The sequence below is a fragment of the Numenius arquata genome, chromosome 6 (genome assembly GCF_964106895.1).
Source record: "Numenius arquata chromosome 6, bNumArq3.hap1.1, whole genome shotgun sequence".
Taxonomy (NCBI): domain Eukaryota; kingdom Metazoa; phylum Chordata; class Aves; order Charadriiformes; family Scolopacidae; genus Numenius; species Numenius arquata.
This window is the reverse complement of record NC_133581.1, coordinates 56,507,773-56,534,061: the sequence shown is the minus strand read 5'-3', so window position 1 is coordinate 56,534,061 and position 26,289 is coordinate 56,507,773. Positions and strand designations below refer to the sequence as shown.

At 40.7% G+C, this 26,289-nt stretch overlaps 2 protein-coding genes across 2 annotated transcripts in view; one reads left to right on the top strand and one right to left on the bottom strand.

Moving 5' to 3' along the window:
* MIPOL1 (mirror-image polydactyly 1) overlaps window positions 1-16,066 on the bottom strand; it is a 180,838-nt gene extending 164,772 nt beyond the window's left edge. Inside the window, exon 1 of the mRNA XM_074149368.1 lies at window positions 16,036-16,066. The gene's annotated coding sequence lies outside the window, so the exon portion shown is untranslated. The remainder of the gene's footprint in view (window positions 1-16,035) is intronic.
* Window positions 16,067-20,816: 4,750 nt separating this feature from the next.
* The window catches only part of SLC25A21 (solute carrier family 25 member 21), a 258,464-nt gene continuing 252,991 nt past the window's right edge, over window positions 20,817-26,289 (top strand). The window contains exon 1 of the mRNA XM_074149662.1: window positions 20,817-20,883. Coding sequence (XP_074005763.1) covers window positions 20,817-20,883 — 67 coding nt within the window. The remainder of the gene's footprint in view (window positions 20,884-26,289) is intronic.

Sequence of the window (26,289 nt, the reverse complement as noted above, 5' to 3'; positions counted from 1 at the left end):
TAACTTGAAATACCCTTAATTGGTTGACTACACGTCCTAGGGTAACAGTCTCTTGATACATCCATTGCACCCTAATCCATAATATTTGTGACAAAGGAATCCTCCGTGGGCGCTCCATTCTTTTATATTGGGGTGCCATGAACGAGCTAGTGGGCTTGGTTTGCTAGAGCCCTTTCACAGCTGTATGGCAGCAGAAACAGAAATCCCATCGTATCAAAAAACAGAAGGTGAGTCTATTCTCACAGGGAGCTGCATTTCCATATCTGTCCTTCAGCACCCTGAGGTTGTTGAGTCACTGCTCATCGCCACTACTCTCTGCCATGACCTAACTCAGGTAACAGTGGAAATTACTGACCTCGACAACACCAGTACCTTGACAGGAGCACAGAAAACCTGGAGTGTGTAACAAGAAACAGATGTAGAAATCACTGCTTCTGTATAATGACGGCAGCTGATCAAGACGTGGTTTAGAAGCCAACACTTCTGTAAAATGTCCAGCTTGACAAAATACCTGTCAGGTCTAGTAACATTTTTGTGTTAAGTGGATGTCATGTTGTGAGAAACCAACAGAAAAACAGGGGTCTATTTCTTATTGCCCTAGGACTCAACAGCTCCAAAACATTACATATGGAAAAACCTGTCGCTGAATGTTACAGCTTATTTACTAAATATTTGTGGAAGGATGAATGGTAGTCATTTTGACTAGCTACCTAAATGTTTCAAATTTCAGCTTGCAAATCGGTTACTTAGAGGTTGTCTCCTCTAGTTCAGACTGGCACAGACTGCCAGCTGAGGTTCTTGAGCCTGAACTACCTCCTTACAGGATAAAATCATCAACCGCATACATTCTCTGTGAGGACCTAGAATCCATTTTACTGTCCTGCCAAACCTGAAAAATAGTTACATTTCCTTCTAGATAAAATAAGCCTTCCTGATAGGAAGCAATTTATTACAGAAGTGGATTCTTAAATCATGAGTTCCATCATCTATAAAGCATTTGGATCCCATCAACTACTTCTCCAGCACACACAAGACCATGTGAACAGGGCCAATCTAATTCTCAGTGTTATTGCAGCAACAGTTCCATTCTCACCCACAGATCTCAAGCAAGTTTTGCATTAATCTCTTCTTAACAAATACACATTATTTGGCTATAGGTAACACAGGGGAGGAGACAGAGTGCGTTAATACTTATTTACTCCTTTGAAAACCAAAAATACTCAAAGTTCTAACATTATAATGCAAGTAAAGGACATACAGTAGAGAAGATGGTGCTTATAAGATTCATTTTATTCACTTGGTATTTCCCACAGTAGTAATGTGTTTTGCACATGAAGGAGTTTCCATCTACTGACCCTGGCATTCATCAGGACCATACTGTGATTTATATCAAGAATTCCAAGCCTTTATCTGATCTTATAAATAAATGTAAAATACATAAAACAATTATCCTAGTGTAAAATTGAATTTTATCTCTCTGTAACGAGCTTTTGTCAATGCTACCTATTTCCATGTTTGAATACAATTCAAAATTAGTAACAGGTATAATGAAAAGTCAGAAAATAACTTATCTTGACATTTTAACAATCTTTTTTATATATATGTACTCAGGCTTTAATTTTATATAGGGCTCCAACCCCACAGTTTCTATTTATACATGTACAATGTGTCTTTCAGAATATACGTTCAAGGAATAAGCCTACTGAAAGAACATATTGGCCATTTAGCAGACCAAAACACAGTATAAGGAAACAACAGGACTTTATAACAAAGAAAAACATAAGATTAGGAAAGAAAATGTAGCACTGTGTGTAAACAACAGAAAAAAACATTAGAAGAAATCACAAGTTACAGTGAAGAATCAGAAGTAGAAAGAATTCTGAAATTGGCAGTTCTGGAAAATTTTTTGCACAAAGCTTAGACTTTCTTTTTTTTTCTTTCTAATAGCTGAAAAAGATAACCAAGGAAGTTTTTTTCCTATTGAAGGGCAGTCACAACTTTATACTGAATGCCGTAGTGCTAGCAGTTTAATATAGGTTAGTCTAACCTGGACATGAGCTTTTCAGGGGTTCATGAAAAATCACTTTACTGAGAAATTTTGGGGCTGCTTAAATATAAATTTTACAAATGCACCAATCTAACGTCATTTCAACTAACCATTCCCAACGTTTTACTACCTCAGACATATGTATGCTGAATTCAAAGAACGTCAACTGTGTCGCAAGTCAAGTTCTCACTACCACACAGGCTCAAGTATACTTCGTGTGCAAGTGCAATGGTTTACACAGAAGCTTTCTTTTAAGGAAAACAAGAGGCTCAGAATTGGAGAAGGCCAGGGAGAAAAAAGACACAAGAAAAATTTATTTTCTCCAAGGTGGCAGATCTGCAACAAAAGCAAGCAGCCCAATTCAGCCATGCCTCATGTACACAAACATACACGGTAAAGCATGGAAAAAAATCCCAAAGAGGTTTTGATGAATAAATACGAAGATTGGCACTGCTATATAGGTTGGTAGCAAAATTGCAACTTTCCATACAGGAAAAGTCCATACATAAGTCCATGACCACGGCCACTCTGCACAAAGCCAGACTGGCCACACCAGCGCCTCATGTGCACTGGCAGTGGGATTCTTTCATGTCTGCAACAAATGAAGCTGTTCACTGGGCCTTTGTGATTAGAGGGGGAATGTCATAACCATGGTGGTCTAGACTGCTACCAGTAAAAACAACACATCCCAAAATGAGTGGCCCTTGGTCTGAAGTGGCTCTGGTCAGGATGAGGCATGTTTAGGAAGTAGCCCCTTGAATACCTTGTGATAAACGCATGTGGAGAAAATAACACGAGAGAACACTGTAGTTAACTGAATAAAAGGTTAAAGAAAATAAACAATATTTTTGCAGCTTAGCATTTATTTGTGAACTGCTGGTGCAACTCTATGCTTGAGAGAAAAGCTATGAAGCTTTTGGTAGCTTGACAAGACAATCTACAAGCTTGAATGAAATGTTCAGCTTAAGGAATTAGAATAAATCTGATGACTGATGTGCTACTGAACGTGACAGACCGTCATCTGTCTTAAACAGGATCTCTGTAGGATGTACTGAAAGCAATTTTTTTCCATTACCTTAAACATACTAAGACTTTTTCCAATGAATTCTGGCTAACCTATTAAGACAAAAGATCTTCTCAAACTCTTGCTATTTCAATAAAATAATGAAATAGTCATTTGGCTTACTTGCATAATTAATTCATGCTGACACTGTGGTTAATTTACATCCAGTCCACAAAAGCATACAACAAAACCGATTACGCTTACTTGCCAAATTAACCATAAAATTGCAAAATATGAGCAAATTAGTAATTAAACTAGCTTTTCTAAGCCCTACTCATATATAAAGTTTCATAAATAGAAATATCAAATTTTTTACCTGTTATCAAAGCAATTAAATACTTTCTCAATCGAGTCAGGAAAACATTCTAGTAGTATCTTTTTCATATTAGCAGCAGATTTTATACAAAAATAGGTACAGGTGTTCTGCAATAGCTTTTTACAATCAAGGAAAACTGATCAACATAAGTCCTGCAGTGAAATGACACTGCAACAGATAGCTAGGGATAGATTAAAAACCACAAACTCTGGTTTTAACCTGGCCAGATCCTAGAAAACAGTTAAAAATTCTACGTGTGCACTTGCTTATTTTAAATATATACATGTGACACACTTATATAAACAATGTAAAATAAGATCAAAATCTTTGGGAGGGAATTTATGCTATTTTAGAAACCACACAAGCATCAAAAACGTTGGCAAGTTCTAGGCTCCAGTGGGAATATCCTTCTTCTATCAGACTGTAAATAGTTCCTGTAGGATTTACTGAGGTGCTTTACTACCTCCTTATCTGAGAGATAATGATTCAGATCTGTCCTACAAACAAAAAATAAGTAAAAAGGGGTTTTGTGACATCCACTTGGAACCTGTGTCTTAGATACAGGGAATGGGCAAAATTGTTCATCAGTGGATAAAGAGCAGCAACATCAGTTTGAACTATGCTGCATTTACAAAGCTGAACAGGGAAGCCAGCACAACTCCCCAGCTTGAACAATCCGCCTCCAAAGGGGAATAAGACTCAAACCACCACCGAAGTCATTCAACTTTCAGAAAAGGCTACGTGTCACAGACGCACACCATTTAAGACATTGCAGCTATCTGGTGAATTTCCCTCTTAGTTGCTGGATTTATGTTCAACTAAAATTTCATATCACACATTTCTAAGAACAGAGCAGTCCATACTATTTAGCTCATAAATGTTAGCATTAGACCAATTTACCTTGCTAGTTTCCCTTACTGCTATACAGTACCACAATTAGGGGTAATTAGCCCAGCAGGAAACCTGTTTCTAGGCATGGGCCAGACTGCAAGTATATACCACATGTATTTAACTGCCAGAACAGAGAATTAGCATTTTGAAAGATGCTTTGCTTTAGAGCTGGAGAGCTTACGTGTCTGAATGAGCGTTAAACTCCGAATATTTGCCAAGTCCTGCTGCTAAGATGTAAATTTAAGCCATGAAGAGCTCAAGGAGCTCAGTCAAAACATTCTGAATGTAGACTGCAGTTGTCCAGGTGTCCTGCCTCCCCTGTATTTGAGCTCAGAAACCACTCAGGCCTCAGAAGACCAACAGACCTTTTTCAGTCAGTTCCTGTGTTATAGCTGATCAATACAGAAGACCACAAGCCTCTGCACAAGCTGATGATTTGTGCTGTGTTTTGCAGGAGTTCTTTAAACAGCTCAGTTCCCATGATTTCCTTCCCCACTCAGTGTAACCTGTTAATAAAAAAAACTACAGCAGTGATGTAATCTTGTGCTACAGGCAATTATCAATAGGTCTTTGAGGTACCCTATACTATCAGGAGAAAAATCTATTACTTCTGCTTATATCAGAACTAGAAATTAATCTGCTTGAGTTACCACCTGAAATCTTTTGGATGAAGAGAAATGGAACCAGAGCCTAGAAGCTCTGATTCTTCCCAAAGCCTTTCACAATTGCTAGCTCTCCATTTCTATTATCTTCCCTGAGTCAAAACATCAGACCTCACTACAACCTCTACTACTCAACACAGGTTCTATTTCCCTGCTAAATGCTTCAGGCACTACATAAAATCTCAAAAGAATCAGGTGCTGATACATAAGGAATGCTGAACACACACAGAGGTGGTCTCCACTTTCTTCAGGACAACCGCCAAATTCGACTGATGCATCAGGCACAGAAAAACATTTTTAATCTGTCATCTTTTCATGATGTTCTCCATGCACTTGTGAGTGCGAGACTCTGTGTTTTGTTTTTTAAAAACACCTTAAGGCCAATTTTAATGAAGGCTTGCCTTTTCTTCCCACCTTTTAATTACCAGTAAATCCACCCCTGTTGATTCTACCACTCATTTAACATTGCATACAAGATTATTGAGCTCTTCTTTTGCTTCTAAGGGTAAACATTCATTGGAATGTTATTTTCTGATCATTCTGTCTTTTTGGCTCTACCCTGTATTTCATTGAAGGCTTTACTATCAAACTTTTCCAAATCTATATGCTGAAACTTCAATCATATATAAAAAGTCACTGCAGAGAATATTGTTGCATAGAAGTAAAATTCCTTTTAAAAAAAATTATTAAAATAAAATGGCACTAACAGAAGTAGATGATATTTATATAAATTTATGTGTTCCTCCCTCAATAATTTAAGATGTATAACCAGCTAAGCTTGTAGTATCAATATATCTTCTATGAAATTAGAAAATGATCTTATTAACAGACTCTAGAATAAAATAAACTTTTTACTATTGAAAAATAAGTTACTACTTGTACTGAGTCTCATTTGCATGGAATTAACTTTCTTCATAAAGGTCTGCATGGTATTGTGTTTTGGGTTTGTGGCTAAAACAGTCCTGATAATAAGTCAATGTTCTGACTGTTGTTAACAGTCCTTGCACATCATCAAGGCTTTCTCTTCTCCCCCTCCCGCTCTGACCTTCACATTAGCCTGGGGTGGGCTGAAGTTGAGTAAGATGTTGAGAAAGGGACACAGCTGACCCAAACTGGCCAAGGAAATATTCCATACCATGTAACATCATGCTCAGCAGTAAGAACCAGGGTGAAACAAGAAGGGGGTGTGCAGTTTGTCTTCCAAGGCAGCTGTTGCTCGGAGACTGGCTGGGCATTGGTACACTTGTGGGTGTGATGTAGTGAATGACTCTATTTGCATCATTTGTTTTGGGTTTGGTTGGGTTTTTTTCATTCTTCTTTTTCCTTTGCTTATTAAGCTGTCTTTATCTTGAATTATTAGTTTTCTCACTTCTGCTTTCCCTACTCTCTCCCCAATCCCACTGGGGGTGCTGGCAAGCGAGCAGCTGTGCAGGTGCTTAAACTGCTGGCTGGGGTCAACACATCACACCACAGTTTTTCTTTTCTCCCTCCAAAGCACAAGGATGTTCATAGTTGAGGTTTGTGGTTGTTTTTTTTGTAAATGCACTGAATGAGTTGGAATACTGTCTAGAGCTCCCTCACCAAAGTGCAACAAATACTTGGGTTTGAAGGACTGGAGTGGTGTATTACAGTTTGTTATGTGCCATATTAAAGAAAATCCATAACTTCATTTTTGCAAACCATAAGCAAAAGTTATTACTAACCATGAAAATAAATAAAGCAAACCAAACTATAGCATTCCAGCAGAATTCTAAACTCAATAAAAATTTACTTTTGACAAATGCTTTCAAAACCTCACTTTTAACCCCATTCCCTAACACCCGAATGCCTATTTCACATGCATAATGAACAGCAGGCAGAAACACATTTCCAAAGATTATTTCAGTCTGCAACTTAGCTCAGTATTCGTATAGTCATCAGACAAATCTGCAGGCTTTGAGAATGACTTTTTCTTTTGTGATATAAGGTACTGTACAGGAGTGTTACTGCACAAAAATATTAGTCAGAGCAAGAACACTGGGGCCCCACACCCTTCCCATTGTTTTGAAATGTAAACATTAAGTCATCTAGACTTTCAAATAAGAAATGTAGAGTATATTTTATACAAATTGTGTACCTGTTACAATCACAGAATAATCCTAATCTTGCGGATTTTTCAAGTATATACTTATTGGCACAAACACAACAAAACCCCCCACAACAAGAATAAAAACTTACTACCTCTTATTCTCTGTAAAACATGACCCTCCTTTTTCCCTCTAAAATTAAGAGCCGTATCTCACGTTTTCAAATAAAATTAGCACCTTGCTATTTAGGAACTGTTCTCACGCTATAGCAACTTGTCTACATACAATACCACATCAGGTAAACTTATTTCTAAAGGAAGTTGTTTGCAACTTGCACATTCTTCACAGTTTTACAAGCAGCCCACACAGATGTCAATAAAACAAGTCCACTGTATCAGTTAGTTGAACTGCATAACACTGGGCTGAGGGTGTGGACACACATTGTGCAAAACATGGAACGTACAAAATTGGCTACTGCTGATTTTTAGTTTAGGAACTATTCAACATACTTCAACACTTAAAAATATAGTTTCAAAAGGATCAGCAGTTAGTATTAGTGAGAAACAAAAATACAAACCCAAAACTTAAATTTGAAAAGCAAATTCTCTGCTTTGTGAATTTCTTAAGAGCTTCTCACAGGCCCCGTTTTCGATGCTCACAACCAAGACTTGCCTAATGACAAGCAGTTGATTCAGAAATTAACTGAAAAGGGAAAACACATGGCTTATCAGATGAGCTCTCCTACTTACAGCACTTTAGAACAGATCAGGGTATTTCACCTGATCACCTGTCCCCCATGAACAACACAAAACTGTCCCTAAGCTTCTCAGCACATGGTCACTGCCTTGACTTGCCCAGCTAACACCAGGCATTTAATTTTAAAACCATGTTCATTTATTACATTTGAATAAAACATATTACAGATACACGCTCAAGAAACTCCTTCTGCCTGGCTCTCTGGGTAGAGAGGCTGCAGGTTCTCTCACCAGCCAGCTGAAGGCTGGCTGTTGGCACAGGGCTCCATCTACTGGTTTGCGATCCTGTATGCCCACGAGAAGAGCTGGAGGGGAAAAAATTAAAATCTTACCAGCTATTTCACATCCCCATTTGCTAACGAGATCAGGATATTCAGAAAACACTACTCTTTCAGAAAAAAAAAAAAACAAACATCAGTCAAACAAATACACGCACTCACACATGCTAGGTGGGAACAGTTGTACATATACAAAATCTATTATTACACTTTCACATTTGTAAAATGTATTTCAAAAACTGTTCTAAAGATCTAACATTTTTTTTTACAAGAAGCAACATAACATATGCTCCCAATCCAGATGTACAACTTTATTGTTCCTTCTTAAAGCAAGCAAATAAGCAAACACAGATAACTCCAAAAAATTACTGGAAATTAATTGCATATCTGCACAATTTAAGGTGTTAGAGGTGGTCTTTTTTTTTTCCTTAATGTACAGAAGCAAAAAATTACAGTAGGAAACTGCCATCAGTTTTCATCAAGGGTATTTCTGCACTGTAGCAACTGCAGCTTATGCCACCATAGTATGTGTAAATTTAAAGATTAATTTGGCTACTGCTGCCATGTGCAGCATTTCTCAAATAGAGCCACCTAACCCTTGCCTTACTAGCCCCACTCTGCCTTCAGCTCATGTTTGGTAGTGAAAAAGAGCGATATCTTTTCCTCCGCAGGACCCTCTGTGCCCATCAGCCAACCCCGCTGAGCTCAGGCTCTAGAAGAGAAACCAGAACAGAAAGCAGAGCAGTGCCATCACTTCCGAGGGGCAGCTCATTTTGACTGTGCTGACTGTGGTGTGCAGCAACAGTGGGGAAATTAAATAACAACTACCCAAGCAGGGATCACATCCAGGTGGCAAGGGCCAACTAACCAGTCACCCCAATTCTGTTTTCCAAGGCATGCCTAGCAAGATCAGCAGCTAACTTAAGACCTGGTGCAAGATGAGAGACAGTGCAGAAAAAGGACAGTGAGCTTCACAATTCCTCCCCACCTCTTTTCTTTAAACACCCTGTCGTACACTCAACACCAAGTTGAAGGCAGCTAAGTGTGGCTCAGTACTGTTGCAGGCACAAGATCGATGTGGTCAGGGTAAGAATATCAGGAAAATACCCACATCCCTCACACTACACTTATACACAGGAAAAGATGAGAATGATTTAGCCAGGAACACCTGAAAACAACCAACAGGTGGTCACAGCAAGAAGGCAGGAAAGAGCGAGGAGTAATAAAATCCAGGTGCTACAGGATATCCTAGAAGGCAGAGAGAACTGGTGAACAAGGACAGCAGGGAATTCATGAAGTTCCTTCAGTGGCTCAATTTTCCCAGTTTAGCTTGTCCCCCTAAAATGACAGTTGAAGAGACTAATGGACAGAATCTCCTACAATGACTTGCATAACACCACGGAATAAGAACAGGATGCTGCCTTTTTTTTTTTTTTTTTTTAAATTTTAGCTTGAAGGAAAAGCAAAATTTAAACCTTGAAGGTGGCTTTTCACTTGCTAAATTAAAATTTTAACAAAAATGCATTTTAAGGTACAACTGAACAGAACTAAGGGGTTGCTGATGTCTCTTTAAGGAACAATGACATCAATGCAGGCTACACTCGAGAAGGATATAGGTGTGGAACTACATCCTTTTTCATCATACATAATCAGGTGCAAAGAGAGAAGTTTAACTTCAAGATTCCTGTGGTCTAATGAAAATAAATACCATTACAAACAGATCCAAGAATACATACTTATTAAATACTCTTTGTTTTTCTTCAGATATAGATCATGGGAACTGAGATATTTAACTACTTCAAGACTAATTTTTATTCTATCTTATCTTAAACAGCTTACACTATCGGCAAGCTCATGGTATCCTGACAACTAACAGATGGAAAAGAAAAAGAAGTGGAAAAAAGTCAACTAGCATTTGTGAAAAGAGATTTAAATTGGTATCTGAGTATTTGATTGTCCTATTTTGATTACACAGAGCAATTGAATGTCTATGATACTACCTGTATCACCCATATTTGTAGTAAAGAAATTCAAAATCAGAACACATTTTTGTAGCTCTACAAAAAGAGCTACAAAACATTCAACAAATCTTGAAGTCATTGTGGATGTTTCACAGTGCCATTTTCCTCATTATAAGGAAGGTCTCAAGGATCTGATTGGTGTCACAGTGCTTACATCAAACTTCAGACAAGGAAAACCACATACTAATACTCTGCTATAACAGAAAACAGCAAAACTGCCTGTATCAGAGCACACATAAAAACACACTATAGAGAAACAAGATGAAAAATACTGCTTTGTTTCTTATGCTTTTATCTAAAAATTTACATAACCAAGTTAACACATATTCACCTAACAAACACCTTATGTTGCAAAATCCTACAGAACCTGAAATTTTATTTACGTGAACCACAAGGACAACACATTGAGAAACAGAATCCTAAAGCAAGTCCAACTGTAAATCAAAGACATTTGAAATTAAGAACTGTACTTGAGAAAACAGAATTGTTCCTCTGTAAAAGTAACACTAATAACTTTATAAAACTATTATACTGATACTAATAACTGTATTATGTCAATACTAATAATTTTATTATAGGTTAGGTATAATTTATACAACTACCACAGGCATAAATGACAATATCCAGACAGGACACTTCATTAGATATGTATCTTCACATTTCACCATCTAATCTTTCTCTCACAGGACTAGCTGTTTTTAAAGAAATATATAACTATGTATCATACCATTATTGAGAGAAATGAATGCTCAAAAAACAACACACTCATTTTTGCATAACTTCTTTCAATAGCATTGAAGTGGCCACTGGAATGTCTTAGGATAATTTTCTAATTATGCTTGGTTAGTATTCTCAGATCTCTAACTACACTCAGCTACAAGCTGAGTTACTAGGCTTATCTTTCGGCAGTCAACTAAGCTTCTAAAATTAAGTTAAATCTATAATACATAGGAAAAAAACATCAAAAATAGTATAAATCAAAATTTTATTTCCTATCAGTTGTAGTATGTAAGCACAAAGAATAGTTCCGCTTCCTCACTTGTTGATACGTTAGGATTAACAAAGGCAGGAGGTGTGTCAAATACATACATTTGGAAACAGTGCAATGAAAGAAAGCTAAAGCAGAGCTGATTACTCCCAAAGGAAACAAGCCAAGGACATCTGAAAAAAAAGAGTCAATGTTCACAATACAAAGACTTATACATGTATTTAACTTTGTGCATTAAAAACTGAAACAACGCACAATAATATTTTTTAAATGTGCAAATACTCTGTCAAACGACTGACATACCTCAGAAAACCCTATTCCCTTCCCACAAGCCAATCTAAGCTTAGTACCATTCATTTGTTAACTTGGCAACCAATGACAATTTCTGGTTTTGGTCCCACCAAGCGTATTTTACACACACACACAATCATGAAGCAACTCTTCAGCACTAAATACTCCCTTAGAAGTGGATATTTTATTTATAAGCTAAAATACAAGTCAACATAAACTATATTTTAAAAACACCATTGAAAACATCAGGTTTTTTGCTTCAAGTACAGCAATCCTTGATCCCATGTTAAATTCTTCACAGCAGAGCATCATACAGCATTTTCAGAACAGTTTTGATTCAGACACAACCCTGCTCTCATTTCACAAACCCTGGTGGGAGCTGCCACCCCCTCCCCCCAAAGACTTAATCAATAACCGAGCATTTTAATCCTTCTTTGTCCTAATACTACATTACTGAATCAGATTAGACTTTTCTAATTTATTTCACACTCAACATTTAAATTAGTGCACAGCTAGCTGGAATATTACTATTTAAATGAACGTATAACTTAAAGATCAAATTCTGTCTTCAATAGATTTACATAAAAGGACAGAAAGGATAACATTTGCCTACCAGCATGTTATGCGAATCTCCTTAACTCAATTTACTATGAATTTCATTGTGCAAAAATTAATGCCCTCCAGGAGCTGAACTCATTACCAATTATTTATTCCAAACCCACAGTGTAATCCCATGCTGCTGTGACCAATGGAAATTTTGCCGTTCACCTAAAGGCAAGTTGGATCTTGGTTCGCTACTCTAGCAAGTGCTACCGAGTAAAATGATACCATAGATGCTGTCTTAACTTCTTTCTAATAAGGAAAAGATACTATGAACCAGCCTCATATATTTTATTCCTTCCTAAAACTGAGAGCAACATATTGAGGATAATTTTAACTGCACGTAAAGCTGCCAACAGAATTATATGCCTTTTTCAACATTAATTTATAGAATAATTTTTAGCAATAATAATGGCAAACAGCCTGTGAAATTGCTCACAAACCCTATTTAGTCCTTCACCTCCTTCCTTACTCCAGAACCCACAGAAGCATCCCTGTAAGTCATCTGGTGCATATGTATCACACTGAACTCACAGCACATGTACAAATAGCCTTCCACTAGGGACCTGACTCAATAAACTTTTACGTACCTGTAACAGAAAAGCACTAGTAAACAAAAAACAAAACAAGCTATACACATATTCTGGTGGCCAACTTAAAGTTGACTGTAGGTTATGGGTGCTGTAACTCTAGTTTTTAAAATAAAAACCTCTTTCAAAATAATTAACTGAACCACTGAGTTTTAATTCCTCTGAAAGGCATGAAATAGATCTGACAAGATCTTTGACAAGGCTCAGCCAAGTGTAATGGTGCACAGAAAACACAGCGAGCTGTTTTCATGTGTAGGTAGTGTTCAGTAACTTACTGAGGAAACCCATAAACAACACATATTTCATTATGATAGCTATCCACTAGCATTCAATTTAAGTGATCATGTCCCTGTAACTTGTACTTGGGACAGATAAGCAGTGCCTGTTTCAGACTTCATACAAGAAGGCTTAAAAAATTCCACTTATTTGAGAGAATTGTAACTAACATATGAACATCTCAAAAAAATATTACTTGATTCATTGATACTATGAAAATCCAAAATCAATCCCAGCGATATTTCATATACAATATTTTCAAAATTCTAATACATAATATTTTCTAATACATAATATTCTTTAATATACTGAAGGTCACCACTCTGCAGAAACTGCCAGTTTGCATTTTAACCTGTCCTTAACAGACAAAAGTCCGCATCTAGAGTCACCACGGAAAAAAGAAACCTGCTGTTATAGTTTCTGTATTACTGCTCATAAGGCTAGCAGGGAGCATGCCAACCATCCTATCTCTTAAAAAATTGGTGGCTCAAAGCAGCAAGAGATTCATCTTAACAAATGAACATACACATTGTTTCTTTCCACAGCTGTATCTGTTCTGCAAATAAGGGTTCGATACTGTTTTTATTATCTATTCAAAACTGTTCTCCTTTAAAAGGAAAAGGCAAAAGCCAGCACTTGTACTTTCAGAAACATCTGCCAGTTCCAGTATTACCCTGTAGTTAAATCTGTTAACAGACTGCATCCCAGAAGGGTTGGTCGGTTGCTTTAAAAGTAAGTTTCAAAACATCTATTGCCCTTATAGGATAACAGATGTAAAAGTGACAAGAAGCCTCTGCATAGATTTGGGAGATCTGCACTAAAGTGTACATCAAGTTAGACTAGTGATTTATAGTTTAAAAACCATTTCACTATCTGCATGCTGCCACTAATGTGCAGCATCTACTCTGCACATGGAGGTATGCCATATGCTAAAAGGAGGTAGCAAAAAGATTGCTTAGGATATCTCTCAAGTTCACATTACTGATTTTACACAAAACTGTGATCATTAGGCAGGACCCTCTCCTCCTTCACCCTCAGCTCACATGTACCTTCTTGCTTTCAATTACAGTGAATAATTTAATGATTCTTTCCACAGAGAATTACCAAACCTGTGTTTTCCCTCCTCCCCTAATCCCTTCCAGCAAGCCCTGAAAACTTCCTTACATTTTCACTAACCCTCAAAAACTAAAAACCCCAGAAATTGCAAAAAGCTAGATCTGGGCCATGAGGCATCAGCACCATGCTCCTATTTCTGTCAGTAATACAACGTGTTGGGTTTACCTCACTGCAAGAGAAATAAGCTTGCTATTTGTTTTGTTTCTTACTGGTCAAGAAAAGAGGGTAAGACCATAATACTGCATTTCTAATTTAGCATCATATAGAATGACTTCTAACAAGCAGAGAGATAGAATAAAAGAATGTGAATAACAAAAGTTAAATTTCCCTCTCCAAAAGGGACAAACAAATAATTAAAAGAGAAACGAAGTGAATCCAGAAACAAAACCAAACCAAAAAAAAAAGCAAGAAATCTAATTAGTTATCACTTGAAAACTGGGGAACAGATTTTTAAAATTTCCTTTGCGATCCCTGTATTGGTGACGGGCAGAAGTGCCTGTAGCCGTCATGCCAATGGTATCTCACTGGTGCATACAGCTCAGTCTCACACATCTCATATAGCTGAAAGACCTTGTCATGAATTACTACATTTTGCTTACTTAAAAGCAAAACAAACCCAGAACTACCACATAACACAGAATGTTTAACTGTTATGACTAGTTTTAATTCATGTTAAACCTCGCAAGATATTAAAGTTAGTACCATAAAATATTTAAATTAGCAAATAATGCAAAACAGGCATTATTTTTGATCAGTTTCAGGTTGAACCAAAATTGTGTATTCCCAGAGAAAAACTGACCAAGAATAGATGCTCAAGGAGAGGTGCAAGAGCAAGGCAAGCACATCGCTGTGTTTCGCTAGTATCCACATGTCCCACAACCTCCAGAATTTGCAGCTCTGAGATCTACTGAGCCAGAAGCACATCTCTGTGGTTAACTGATTTTTCTTCCACTACTAAAGCACAGCAACTTAAGACTATTCTAACAGTAGTTAGAACTTGCTGACATATTTAAAAAAGACACTATGTTGCTGCAGGGGACTCCAAATTCCCAGCGTCAGCAAACTTCTACACTGTTCAGCTCCAACCACCTCAACTCCTGAAGCGGCATCTAGACCCAGTTGTAGTTGTTCCATGGGCAAATACTGAAAAGTGCTGCCTCAGATACCACAGGCCTCTGTGCACACATACTGAATGTTTTTCCTCTAAACTGCTCACACTGAGAAGCCATAGACTTTTTCCTGAAATGAAACAGACCTTTACAACACCATCGAGAAACTGGGTTAGTATGAAACTTACTTATATGAGAAGCTGAGGTATACAACTCATTGGGACTTCCTAAGGATCTTTTTATAAAGTCATAAATGTGCAAAAAAAAAAAAAGAAAAAACCACACATAGTGCAAACTTTATTTTGATAGGGGTTTTGGTGTGTTCTTTTCCCTTTTTTTTTTTTTCCTTTTTCCCTGAGTACCCTCCATAGCCTGTTCTCACCTGACGCTAAAGACCCAGCACTAACCTCCTGAATTTGCTCGCGACAGGTTTCACCTCAAATTCTCCAAGCGCTGCCCCCTCTCCACTCCCGGGAGGCGGCGGCAGCCCGTCCGTCCGCCCGTCCCTCTCTCCCTCCCTCCCTCCCCGCCGCGCTGACAGCCTCTGAAACTCCACATCATCCATCGCCGCACGGGAAACTCGCTTCCCCCTCTCTCCAGCCGCACAGCCGGGGGCCGCCCGGCGGCGACCGGTCACAGGGAAGTAACGGTGACCCAGCCAAGGGGCAACCACGGCCCGCGCAGCCGGTAAGCGCAGCAAGGACGCAGCGGCGCAGGCCGGGCGGCGGCGGCCCGGCCCCAGAGACGGGGGAGGCGAGGAGGAGGCCGGGCAGAGCCGCTGGCCGGCGGGGAGGCGCTGAGGGCAGAGCGGCCCCTACCAACGCCGCCTCGGCGGGACGCGCTGCCGCCTCCCAGCCCCGCCGCGGGAGACGGGGCGAGTTCAAACCCGAGCGCCGCGGGGCAGCCACGGCCTCGCCGGGCCGCGGCCGCCGAGGGAAGCCCGTTACCGCCCCGCCAGCCCGTTACCTGCGTGCTCCTCCCACGCTGCCGCCGCCTCCACAACAAAGCCCGGGAGCGGGCGGGGCGGGAGGAGGGATGGGCAGGCGGGAGCGCGCAGCGGCGGGGCCGCGGCCCGAGGGCGGAGCTCGGCGGCGCGGCCCCGAGGGCGGGAGAGGCGGCACAAGGGCGGCGGCGGGACCCGCGGAGCTGGTTTGCGGGCGTCTGCCCTGCCCGCGTTTCCCCCGCACAGGGAAAAGTCGTTTCCTTTCTGGGGAGTTCGCGCTGGAGCGCTGCCCGGGAAAGGTGTTCCCTACTGAGGGATACAGCGCTCGCAAATGGAGAGACAAACCCTGCCAGGGCTACTAAGGAGGAGAACGTACTGGCCCACAGGCACTGCTTTGGGAAGAGGCCATATGGAAACGGGGTTAAGCCTAGAAGTGCTTTAGGAAACTACCCCGCAGCTGATCCTTTGCGGGGGAATAGGGAGGGGTGGATGGAGGTGTGCCATCTATAAAAGAGACTTTCATCAGGAGAATTTAGTGGTGGTGAGGTGAATAGTTTGGGGGTTTGAATACTGTGAGACAAACTTAATGGTTTCCTACCCGTAGCAGAGTTTATTTTTTTTTAAGGAGCAGATGTCATGCTATTTTGTAAACATATCTCTATGTAAATTATACACCCTCTGAACATTGTTTTTCAGTTTTTTCACGTAAACCTTCTTTTTTGTTGCAGTGACACCTCCTCGGGACATTTTCTTCACTCTCTGATCAACTCCAAATTCTCTTTACTGTTCAACTACTGCAGCAAGTCCCCCTTAACAGTAGCTTTGCTATTTGTATCAAAGGGAACGTTGGGCAGCGAGACCAGACCTACATCTCTGGAACAAAAAAGTAGTGATGTTTCAGCATCTGCTTTTTGATGATGCAGAACACTGGAGACTTGATGATCCTGCTATATTTATTGAGCAGCAGTCTCAAAAAGCCAAACCAGGGGATCTAATGCAAATGTTAATGAAACATTGAAGTTGAGATTTTAATTACTTAAAGGTCAGCACATTCAATGTTTATTAATTTAAGGGAGTTATTCTGTATTCCCACAGCAATCCCCACTCTGCTCCTACATAGATCAAAGAATTCAAGTTACTGTTTATTGGCTGATGTATTTGCTGATGCATTATTATACAACTGAATTTCATAGCTGAGTATTATTCCTTTTTGCAATTATGGTCTCGGTTTTAACACTTTATTAACACTTCTCCATGTATTTTCTGTGTTCTCCTACTTTTCAGTAGCAATAAAACCATTGTGCTTCTCTAATCTTTGTAGTAACTTACCAAAGGCTACATTTCTTTTCAAACTTGGAACATCTTTTCAGTTAGCAACATTTGTTGCTAAGTTATCCCAAAACACTCCCAGGCACTCTGTAAACTAAGGTATCAGAACAGTATTACCACGGCATGAAAACACTTCTCTGAAGACGCTTTTATAAAGTTTTGGCTTCCAAATACAACAGTGCCTGCAATCTATTCTCAAAACAGTAAAATGTGTTTGGAGAGGTTTGACACATTATTCCCAGAAAAGCCTGTGAGGGGGAGGAAACACTCTAGTTTCAGAACCTTATGCATAAAACCCACCTGTAGGCTGTTGGAGGATCCTTCCTTCTCAAAATGCTCATGTAAAAATCATTGGTGTTTTCTTGGTAGGAAAAAAGGTTCTTTCCCAGTGAATGAAGTGGACAGTTAAAGGAGATTAATCTTGTTTCTAATAGGTTTTCATTACTTTTTCTTCATCAGTCTAACAGTAACCTTTCTATTTCCATCCATCCAATCTGGAGAGCTGTGATCTGAAAACTCTCTCTTTCACAAAACTATCTGAAACAAATTGTCTCTTATGGCATTGGTTTCTGCCTCTATGAAATAAATAATGGCATTTTAATCCCAATCTAAAATCTACTTTGTCTTTTATTTAAATATATTTTTCTCATTGACTAATTAATCTCTTTGATTATGTTAATTCCATCCATCAGAATCCTGGAATACTATTTTTTCCTGTCTATCAACTTTAGGTATTTTCACCTTCACTTTTATAGCAGTCGGGTATGCCTTTCTTCACAATGGACTTTTTCCTCAAGTTTTTCCCTTTTCCTTGAGGAAAAGACGTGGTATTATTCTAACAAATGCAGCTTTCTTTTGTACCTTAAAGGTACCTTTCCAGGACTGGTGGGCAAGGGAAACAAGCATATATTCTCTTCAACTCTGCTATGCTACATATATTCCTAGAGTTGGAGTCACGAAATCCTGACTTTAGCACAATGCCTATGATGTGCCTAGAATTCATTGTGCCTAGGATTTTACCTTAAAGTCACTACCTCAAAGGCTTTAAATGAACATGTGGAAGCCCCTCTCTTACTAAACTAAAATGTATATAGACAGCAGACTGCAATTAAATACCTATCTCAGACATGGAAAACAGCACGTAAATACACTGTTCAGACTAAAGAAACAGAGATCTAACTGAATATGTTTCTTAAAGAACAGAGAAAGAACTAGGTACCGACATTTGCCTTTGGAAGCTGTGTTGCGGGAGTACATAAATGCACCTAGTTACAAATTATCTATGCCTTGAGTTTAGCATAAATGGATGCCCTTGTAAGGCAGCAGCAGTTTGTCTTTTTTTTTCAGGGGAGAGAAGTTAAAAAAATAAAGATGTAAAACTACCTTTCTTTTCCTTCTCTTTTGAAGAGGTGCTAGCAAGTCTAGCCTCCTAGTTCTATTTCTAGATGCTCTAGATCACACACAGTATTCAGAATCACTTTGAAGATAACGTGAAGGATTTCTGATTCAAAATGAATATCCTTTGTGGAGGAATGGCTGAGTGAAAAAGGGCATGACTTGATTACAATGAGCAACCCAGTCTTTGATAGGGATGAGAGCCCGGAGGAGGCTGTGAACTGTCCTTGAGAAACAGAAGTATGAAGAAGTAGCTACATGATAAGTAAGTGATAAGCGGTACTGCCTCTGGGAGATAGAGAAACATCTGCTGCGCGTGGACAAGAGGTCTGCACTAATTGTGTGAGCGCTCTAGGCGCGTGAACAGAGACTGTAAGCCAATCGTATAATTGTTGCTAGCGCGTGCTCTGCTTGTCTGTCTTTATATACTCTGTGTGAACTTGAGTAAAGGGAGAACGACCATACTCGTATTGAGACTCATCGTTACTCCGGGTCCGTCTCCCACTCCGACAATCCTTGTTTGTGTTAACACTGCAGGGCTGTTAGCAAGAAAGCAAAAAAAAAAATTAATCCAAATTATCCATGTGACTGGTTAAACAAACAGTCTAGCACCCTATTCAAGAGCCATTTCCTTAAATCCATCTTCTTAACTTTAATAAACATGCCCTTGAGATCAACAGTAGCTCTATTTTCTCCCCCAAACCAATGTAATTGAGCTTGTATGAACCCCTGACTGTTAGAAAAGAAGCAAAGGTCAAGCTCAGAGTGGAAAGGCTTTCCTCTCCGGTAAGAAAAATCAGCAGTACTAGAGGCTGTGGGCTACATGCAAAAAGAGGAAAGAGAGAGAGTATGAGAAATCACCGTGCTATTCAGAGGTAGGCAGCAAAGAAGTGGAGAAAAGGAAAAAAATCTTTGCAGCTAGATGTTGGTAACCCAGGGGTTTGACTAGTAGAGTAGGGAAAATGAAAGACCACCTTGGAATATTGTATCTGCTCCCAACTTTTGTAGGCTCCGTATCCATAGAAACATCTAGGTAATCAGTTGTTGATTAAGTGCTAAAGCTGTAGTTTATTAACTTGAGTGCCATTTTGAATCTGGCTCTAAGTCAAAAAGACTGTGTGTACCAGTAAACAGAAACGATCTATGCCCATTCTCTGGCCCCGAGAATAAACGTTCTTGTGTGTTCTGCATCCGTATGGCTGAACTGTCTTCCTCTTCAATAGTGCTGCCTCAGGTGATGAGCCCATGCTGTTCCCCATGTTGTACCCTGGTGTCTTCTGGAAAAGCATGATTTGGTCTTGGCGAAAACAATGTTGGGGACTGTCAGCAATGGCACTGACTGCGTCCCAGCACTCAAGACCATGCCCTGGCAACTGCTTCATTTACTAAGATGGGCCAATAGGTCTGCGTAATACATGCAATAGCCACTCTACAGGTGACAAAACACCCGTGTCCTTTGAACGTCGAAGAGCTGGAACCAAAGTCTAAAGGTTTTAAAGGAACAGTGTGCTTCAGAAAGACAGCCGGTGAACCAAACAGAACGACCGACCCTTCCTAGGAGGGTGTCAGCTGGGTCCCAGCAGCAGTTGGGAGCAGGACTGCAAGTGTGTGCTGGGTGGCACCGGCCCCAAAGCGAGGAGTAAACAGCACAATCCTGAGGAGCCGAGAGGCCTTTCCCCCGTCAGCTCACTGACAGGCGGCCAAAGCCTTGCCTCCCCGCCCCAGAGAGGGAGATCCCAGCCCCGGCCGCCCCGGCTCTGCCCGGGAGACACTGGCTGCCGGTTTCCCGGCTGGAAACCATCAGAAAGGGGCTCCTTTCGCCGCCGTGATCGCCGGCAGCTGCGAGCCCAGGCCCTGATCGGGGCCGCCCTCTGCGCTCCGGCTACTAAAGGCCGCAGCGGGGGGGGCCCGACCTGCGCGCCCCCACCCCGCCCGGCCTTGCCACGGCCCCCCCCGCCCCGCAGATAACCGCGGCTCCCGCCTCCCCCCGGCTCTTCCCCACCCGCCCGGCGCGCAGTAGGCCCCATCTCAGCAGCCGCTCTCCAGGCGCCGGCTGCTTCTCGCCGCGGCGCGGGCGAGCATGGCTCGGAAGCCCGGGAGCTTCCTGCAGGAGGCTTCTCACCAAGTCGCCGCCGGAGGCTCAGCGGGTAAGTGGGCGCGTTCCTCCCGGGCGGGGAGGGTCTGCCCGTTCCCCCCAGCGCTCCGCCAAGCTAAGGCGAAGGCAGCTGCATTGGCGCCCCCCCCCTCCCCCCGCTGCTCCCCTCAGGCGCAGGAGCGGCGGCGGCGGCTCCTCCCCTGCCGGGCGGCGCGGGCGAGCCCCTGAGGCGGCCTGGGGGTCCCGAGGGTGGGAGCGGCGCGGCCGGGACGCGGCGGTAACTCCTGTAGCGCAGCTCGGCCTCACCCCGGGGGGGGGGCGGCGGGCGGTGAGGGAGCACCCGGACTTGCGGTGTATCTCTGCCAAACACACTCCGACAGCCCCTCGGGTGATAAGGGTAGCAGGCGGGCCCCCTTCAACCGTAGCAGCCGTGGGTGTCCCCTCCTGAGCCTCTCTGGTGGGTGGCGGTTGGTCTTCCCTCGCTTGAGGTGGCCTCCGTCGGTAACTTTTACAAATAAGCTTTAGCGCCAGCCTGTGCAGTCCACCGCAGCGCGTTGATGCGGGACAGAAAGTGTTGTTGCCCTTCTCGGACGCCTTCCCTCTGTCGCGCCCTGCTGCTGCCTTACACAGAAACTGCTGCAGGGCTGCAGCGGAAACGTATTTCTGTGTTTGCTAATGCTTTTAGGAATGTTGCCGTTGCGGATTCATCACACTGTTTGTACTGCAAGTGACAAATGCCAAACCCGCATGCATCTGCTTACTAATGAAAGCACTGCTAGTTAATTTCTTTAGTTTGTTTTCCCTAAATCAGAATCAATCTGAAATGTTTATGTCAGCCTGCCTTGTAGGGAGTATTTACACAATATACTGCTTTTTTAGTGTAAATCCTGCTGCATTTCAACTATGTAGTGTGTTTTTAAGTGTTCTTTAGTGCCTCTTTTGGGGTCAAAATGCTGTTTGCCATGTTATGTTTAAATTAAAAGAGGAAAGCTACATGATAATACTGCTGTGTCTTACCTAATGCTTTGGTACAAGCAAAACTCTTCTGTGGGTGAGTGCTGTGTGACCATGGCACTTCGGGTGAGCTGGTGCTCCGTTCCTTTGAATTCCCCTGCTACCCCTAAATCCACTTTTATGCATTCCTGCCACCAACACACATTTGAGCACTTCTTTCTTGTGCCTGTGACTCTGCATGTCTTTTGTTTTCAGCCCTCTGCTTTTGCACAGAGAGGTATCACAGCAAAAGGAGAGAGGTTTGCTGTCCCGGCCTTTCCAGTTTATGTAGCTCTCCTGCGGCCTTGGCAATCCTAAAGCTTTTTTAGATTCTGCTTGATACCACCCCCACTCTTCCCTGAGGAGAAAAAGGAAAGGTTTAATCTGTACTAGCCTGTTGAAAGCCCTTCATACCTGAAGGGATACTGAGATGTTTTGTGACCAGATGTTTTGCAAGATGAAAAATTTATCTGCCTGTAGTAGTGGGCCTGTGCCTTAGTGATTCAGATCGATCTAACTCAGTAGCTTCCCATCCTCTGGCAGTAGCCTGTTTTCTCTACACGCTCTCTTTGTTCATAGAAGTACAGATAGTTTGGCTAACACTAGAAAAAAAAAGTTGTCATTTGCCTTTGTCAAGAAGGCAATACTTTACAGAAGGACTAGAATTGGAAAATGAGTATGTTTGAGGGTGGTGTGGGTAAAAGCATGAAAACTACTTGCTGATCTAGTAGGCATAAATGTTAAGGTGAGAGAAGTCTCAATTCAAGGAGACAACTGATCTACAACTGATCTACACCTGACACTTTTTAAGGCATAATATGGGAACCCTGTTGAATCTAGTGCAGAGGCATACTGTTAAAAGATGCTTGCATCCTTTTGCTTAGTCTCCTGTCTAGCAGGCAGTTCCGTCACTAGCCTTAGCTCCATCACTAGCCTTAAATTTGTAGAGAAATTTCTACTCATTGGTTTTGAAATAAACCAGTAAGGACTGTTCTCCAGTTCTGAACAACACTGAAGTTGTACCAGAGGGATTGGTGAGTGTATGGCTCAAAGTGGAATTCTAAGGTATTAGCGGGAAATGGATCAAATTTGAAAACTTGCTTGATAGATGCTTAAAACTCAGTGGTGTTTTTCTTAGTGGTTTATAGAGAAGGCAGCGGAGAAGGCTGTAGCTTTGAGGTCTTCAGTCTAAAGGTTAAATTTCTCAGGCAAGTGTGGATCTAACATGGAAAAGGTGGAAGCAGGAAGGAAAGGATGGAGGGTGTGAGTTGTTGACAGTCTACTTAGTATTTCATCCTAGTGTAGGATTTGGTTGTCTGAACTTAGTTTTCCAGTATCACTTTAGACACCCTATATTGCTTTTGGCTGCCTCTGCAGAAGGACATAGGGCTCTTGTAGGTGACTTGTCATATTTACTGGCCCCATGTGAATGTCACAGATATCCTAGCCTGTCTTTGCAACCTGTACCACAGCCGGGTATTTAGGTGGAAACTGGAAAAAAAAACCATTGTGGTGAACTAATGTTTAGATTTTTAAGAAGTTCTGATCAGCTTAACTCATACAGTTAAGCACCAGGAATGTATTAAACTGTTTGTAAGAAAAGTGCTGTAAGTTGGTGTCTTTGTCAAAACAATGATAGGAAAGTAGTGAGGCAGCTGAGCAATGAACTGCACAGCAGAATAGGTGTAATTGAAGGGTCAGAAATATTGTCTGCATAAGTAAAATGAGAGGTTATTTACCATCTATGTGTGTGATGCAAAAGAATCTGATAAGAAGTGATTCTGCTAGGTCAAGTGGAAAATGATTAGAGATAAGCCTAAGCTGTCAGAACAGAAAGAAAGGGATTTTGAAGCTTTGTGGAAGGTGACAGGACTTGTTCATGGACTTAATAAAGATGGAGAAGGGGAAAGAAAGAATTCAAGCATGACCCCTAGTCTACAGGACTGATAAAATGGAAGATACTGGCATGCTGAAGGAAGGCGAAATAAAAGTATTCAGCATTGTAAAGGAACAGATTTAACTGTACCATTGGCTGTCTGAGGTATTTCTATGTTAAACTTGAATGGCTCTGTGCTATAATTGAACTGTAAAACTTAAGTGTGACAGGATCTCATGCCTACTTTGTGTCTGTGCCAAGGGATGCATCTGCTTCTGCGTGGCTCATAACTTAACATGAAGTTAAATTGAAAGCTCTGCTTTCTGAGGCTGAACTCAATGTTAAATATGAACAAAGTCTTACTTGGTCTTGGTTTATATTCTTTCTGCTAGCATTCAGTTTGCTCCTATCTTTCGGATTGCTGAAATAGCATGATTGAAAATACTTGGTTTTGTTTGCTTGCCTGGATGCGTGACAATAGTGAGGAACAGGACTTTGAAATGTAATTGGGACGCTTCATTAGGAAGTTTGGCCTGTTCTAGTATAGTGAATGGCAGGCATAATTCTTTTCTCTAGTGGTCAATTAGTAAACTAAGACGTGTGAAATTTATAGCAAAAAAATAAACAGAAAATAAACTCTCTCAACTGTAAGAATCACTGTGGAAAGAACAAATTGTGAATCTCTAAATTTATTTCCTTAGATTTATAGCAATTCTTCAAAAGGCTATTTGAGAAGTGCAGTCAATGTGGGATTCAAGTCATGGGAAGAATTGTTTCTATAATTTACAAGCATCAAAAAAAATCCTTGTTTTGTCTGCCTGTATGGAAAAGGCAGAAATTAAGTGTTGCATACAAAGTCAATGGAGTCTCCTATCCTTATAGAGAGGAACTGAATACTGCAAAGTATGTTGTGGGATACCCAGGTTGATTTGCTAAGACATCCTTGTAACAGTCTTGAGTCAGCTTGAATTATGAAATGTGATTATAAACAACTGCACAGATGACTATTGGCTGACTATAGTTACCCTGAAGGTTTTAAGATGCTGCTACTTGCTGTAGGTGTATTCTTGTTTTTTAATAACAAAAGGCTGCAGATGGAGACAATTAGCTAAATCAACAAGTAACATAAATATAACTTCATTTATATTTAGTTCGTGTGTTCACCTCTTGTGCTTCCATACACTTGCAAATAAATAACATAAATATTTAATTTTGAAGTTAAAATTCTGAAGATTTTTCTTAATATATAGTAGGTGAATAAATGGAAATATGACGTTTTTCAAATCTGTAATAATGAACTGATCTTGAAGCACTTTTCTGCTGTAATTCAGTGCGTTTCTTTTCCTAATTCCATTTAATAAATGAACATGAACTTTTTCTTACTGCAAAGTGAACATGGGAAAGTCAGAAAAAAAAAGTGAACTTCTTTAAAAAAAATTACTTTGTAAGAATAACTGAAGTTGGTCTCTTTCCCCCATTCTTCATATTTTCATGAAACAGCAGGGTTTCTGCCTGTCTGGACCTCTTGGCTTCGAGGTTTTTGGAAAGAGTTGGGTTTCCAGCTGCATTGAAACCTAATAGGATTTGGGAGTCTAATTCTCTTAAGCTCCTTTGAAAGTCCAAACCTCTTCTTGAGAGGTGTTTTATTTCAGGAGTAGACAGAGTTGATTATCTTGGATAGCAGCAGCTCCTTTGAACCGGATCTATAAGCAGGAAAGCCAATTGTCAGAGTAAGACTGTTGGATGCAAATATAATATTAAAACCAGTGTTTGGTGTCCCTATGAGTAGAGGCATTAGGCAGACAAACATCACTACAAGGTATGCCAGCCAGCAAACTCTGTGAAACACCTTAGGTTATTTGGGAAATAACCTAACATGAATGGGAAAGGGAGTGTGATAGATGTACAGGAAGCATGTTAAAGAGCAGGAAAATTTGCTAATTTTTTTCTTTTTTGCCCTGCTAGGTGTTTAATTTGTTTTGATTATTTTGTTGATACTTTTCTGGGCATTAAAGTTAGGATGAGTGTTCTATGTTTTCTTAGCTGCATTTTTCTTGCTTTTAAACCATGCAATTAGCATTCACATGTGATTAATCACTTAATACTCAGAGGTAATTTCAACTAGGTAAGTACTTAACTAGACCTCATAACTATCTTGACTTGAAATAATAATAGTTTAAAGTGCTTAAACCTTCCTCTTTCTAAAGTCTTTTAAGGCTGAAATATCTAAGACCACAGTATGCACTCATTGTCTTTCACTGCCTGTATTTGGCATTTTGGATGCTAACAAAGACCATTTATATTAAAAAGCTAAGAGTGGTAAGCAGTCAAATAGGATGTTTCCTTGAAACTAATACTACAAGTTAAAGTACTCCAAGGGAATGCACTTGCTCCTACCAGTGAGGCCAATTTTCTCTGCTAGGCTGAGAAATTGATAGTGTGATACCTGTGGTTGGACTTAAAGCTTCAGAGGGGAGTTGCTTAGTTGGCAATATGTTGAGGAGAACTTTGAGTGAAGAGAAGGCCAAAGGAAGGTTAAGTGTTTGTAACCTGAGATCGGATATCCTGAACCTCCTCAAGTGTGCGCTG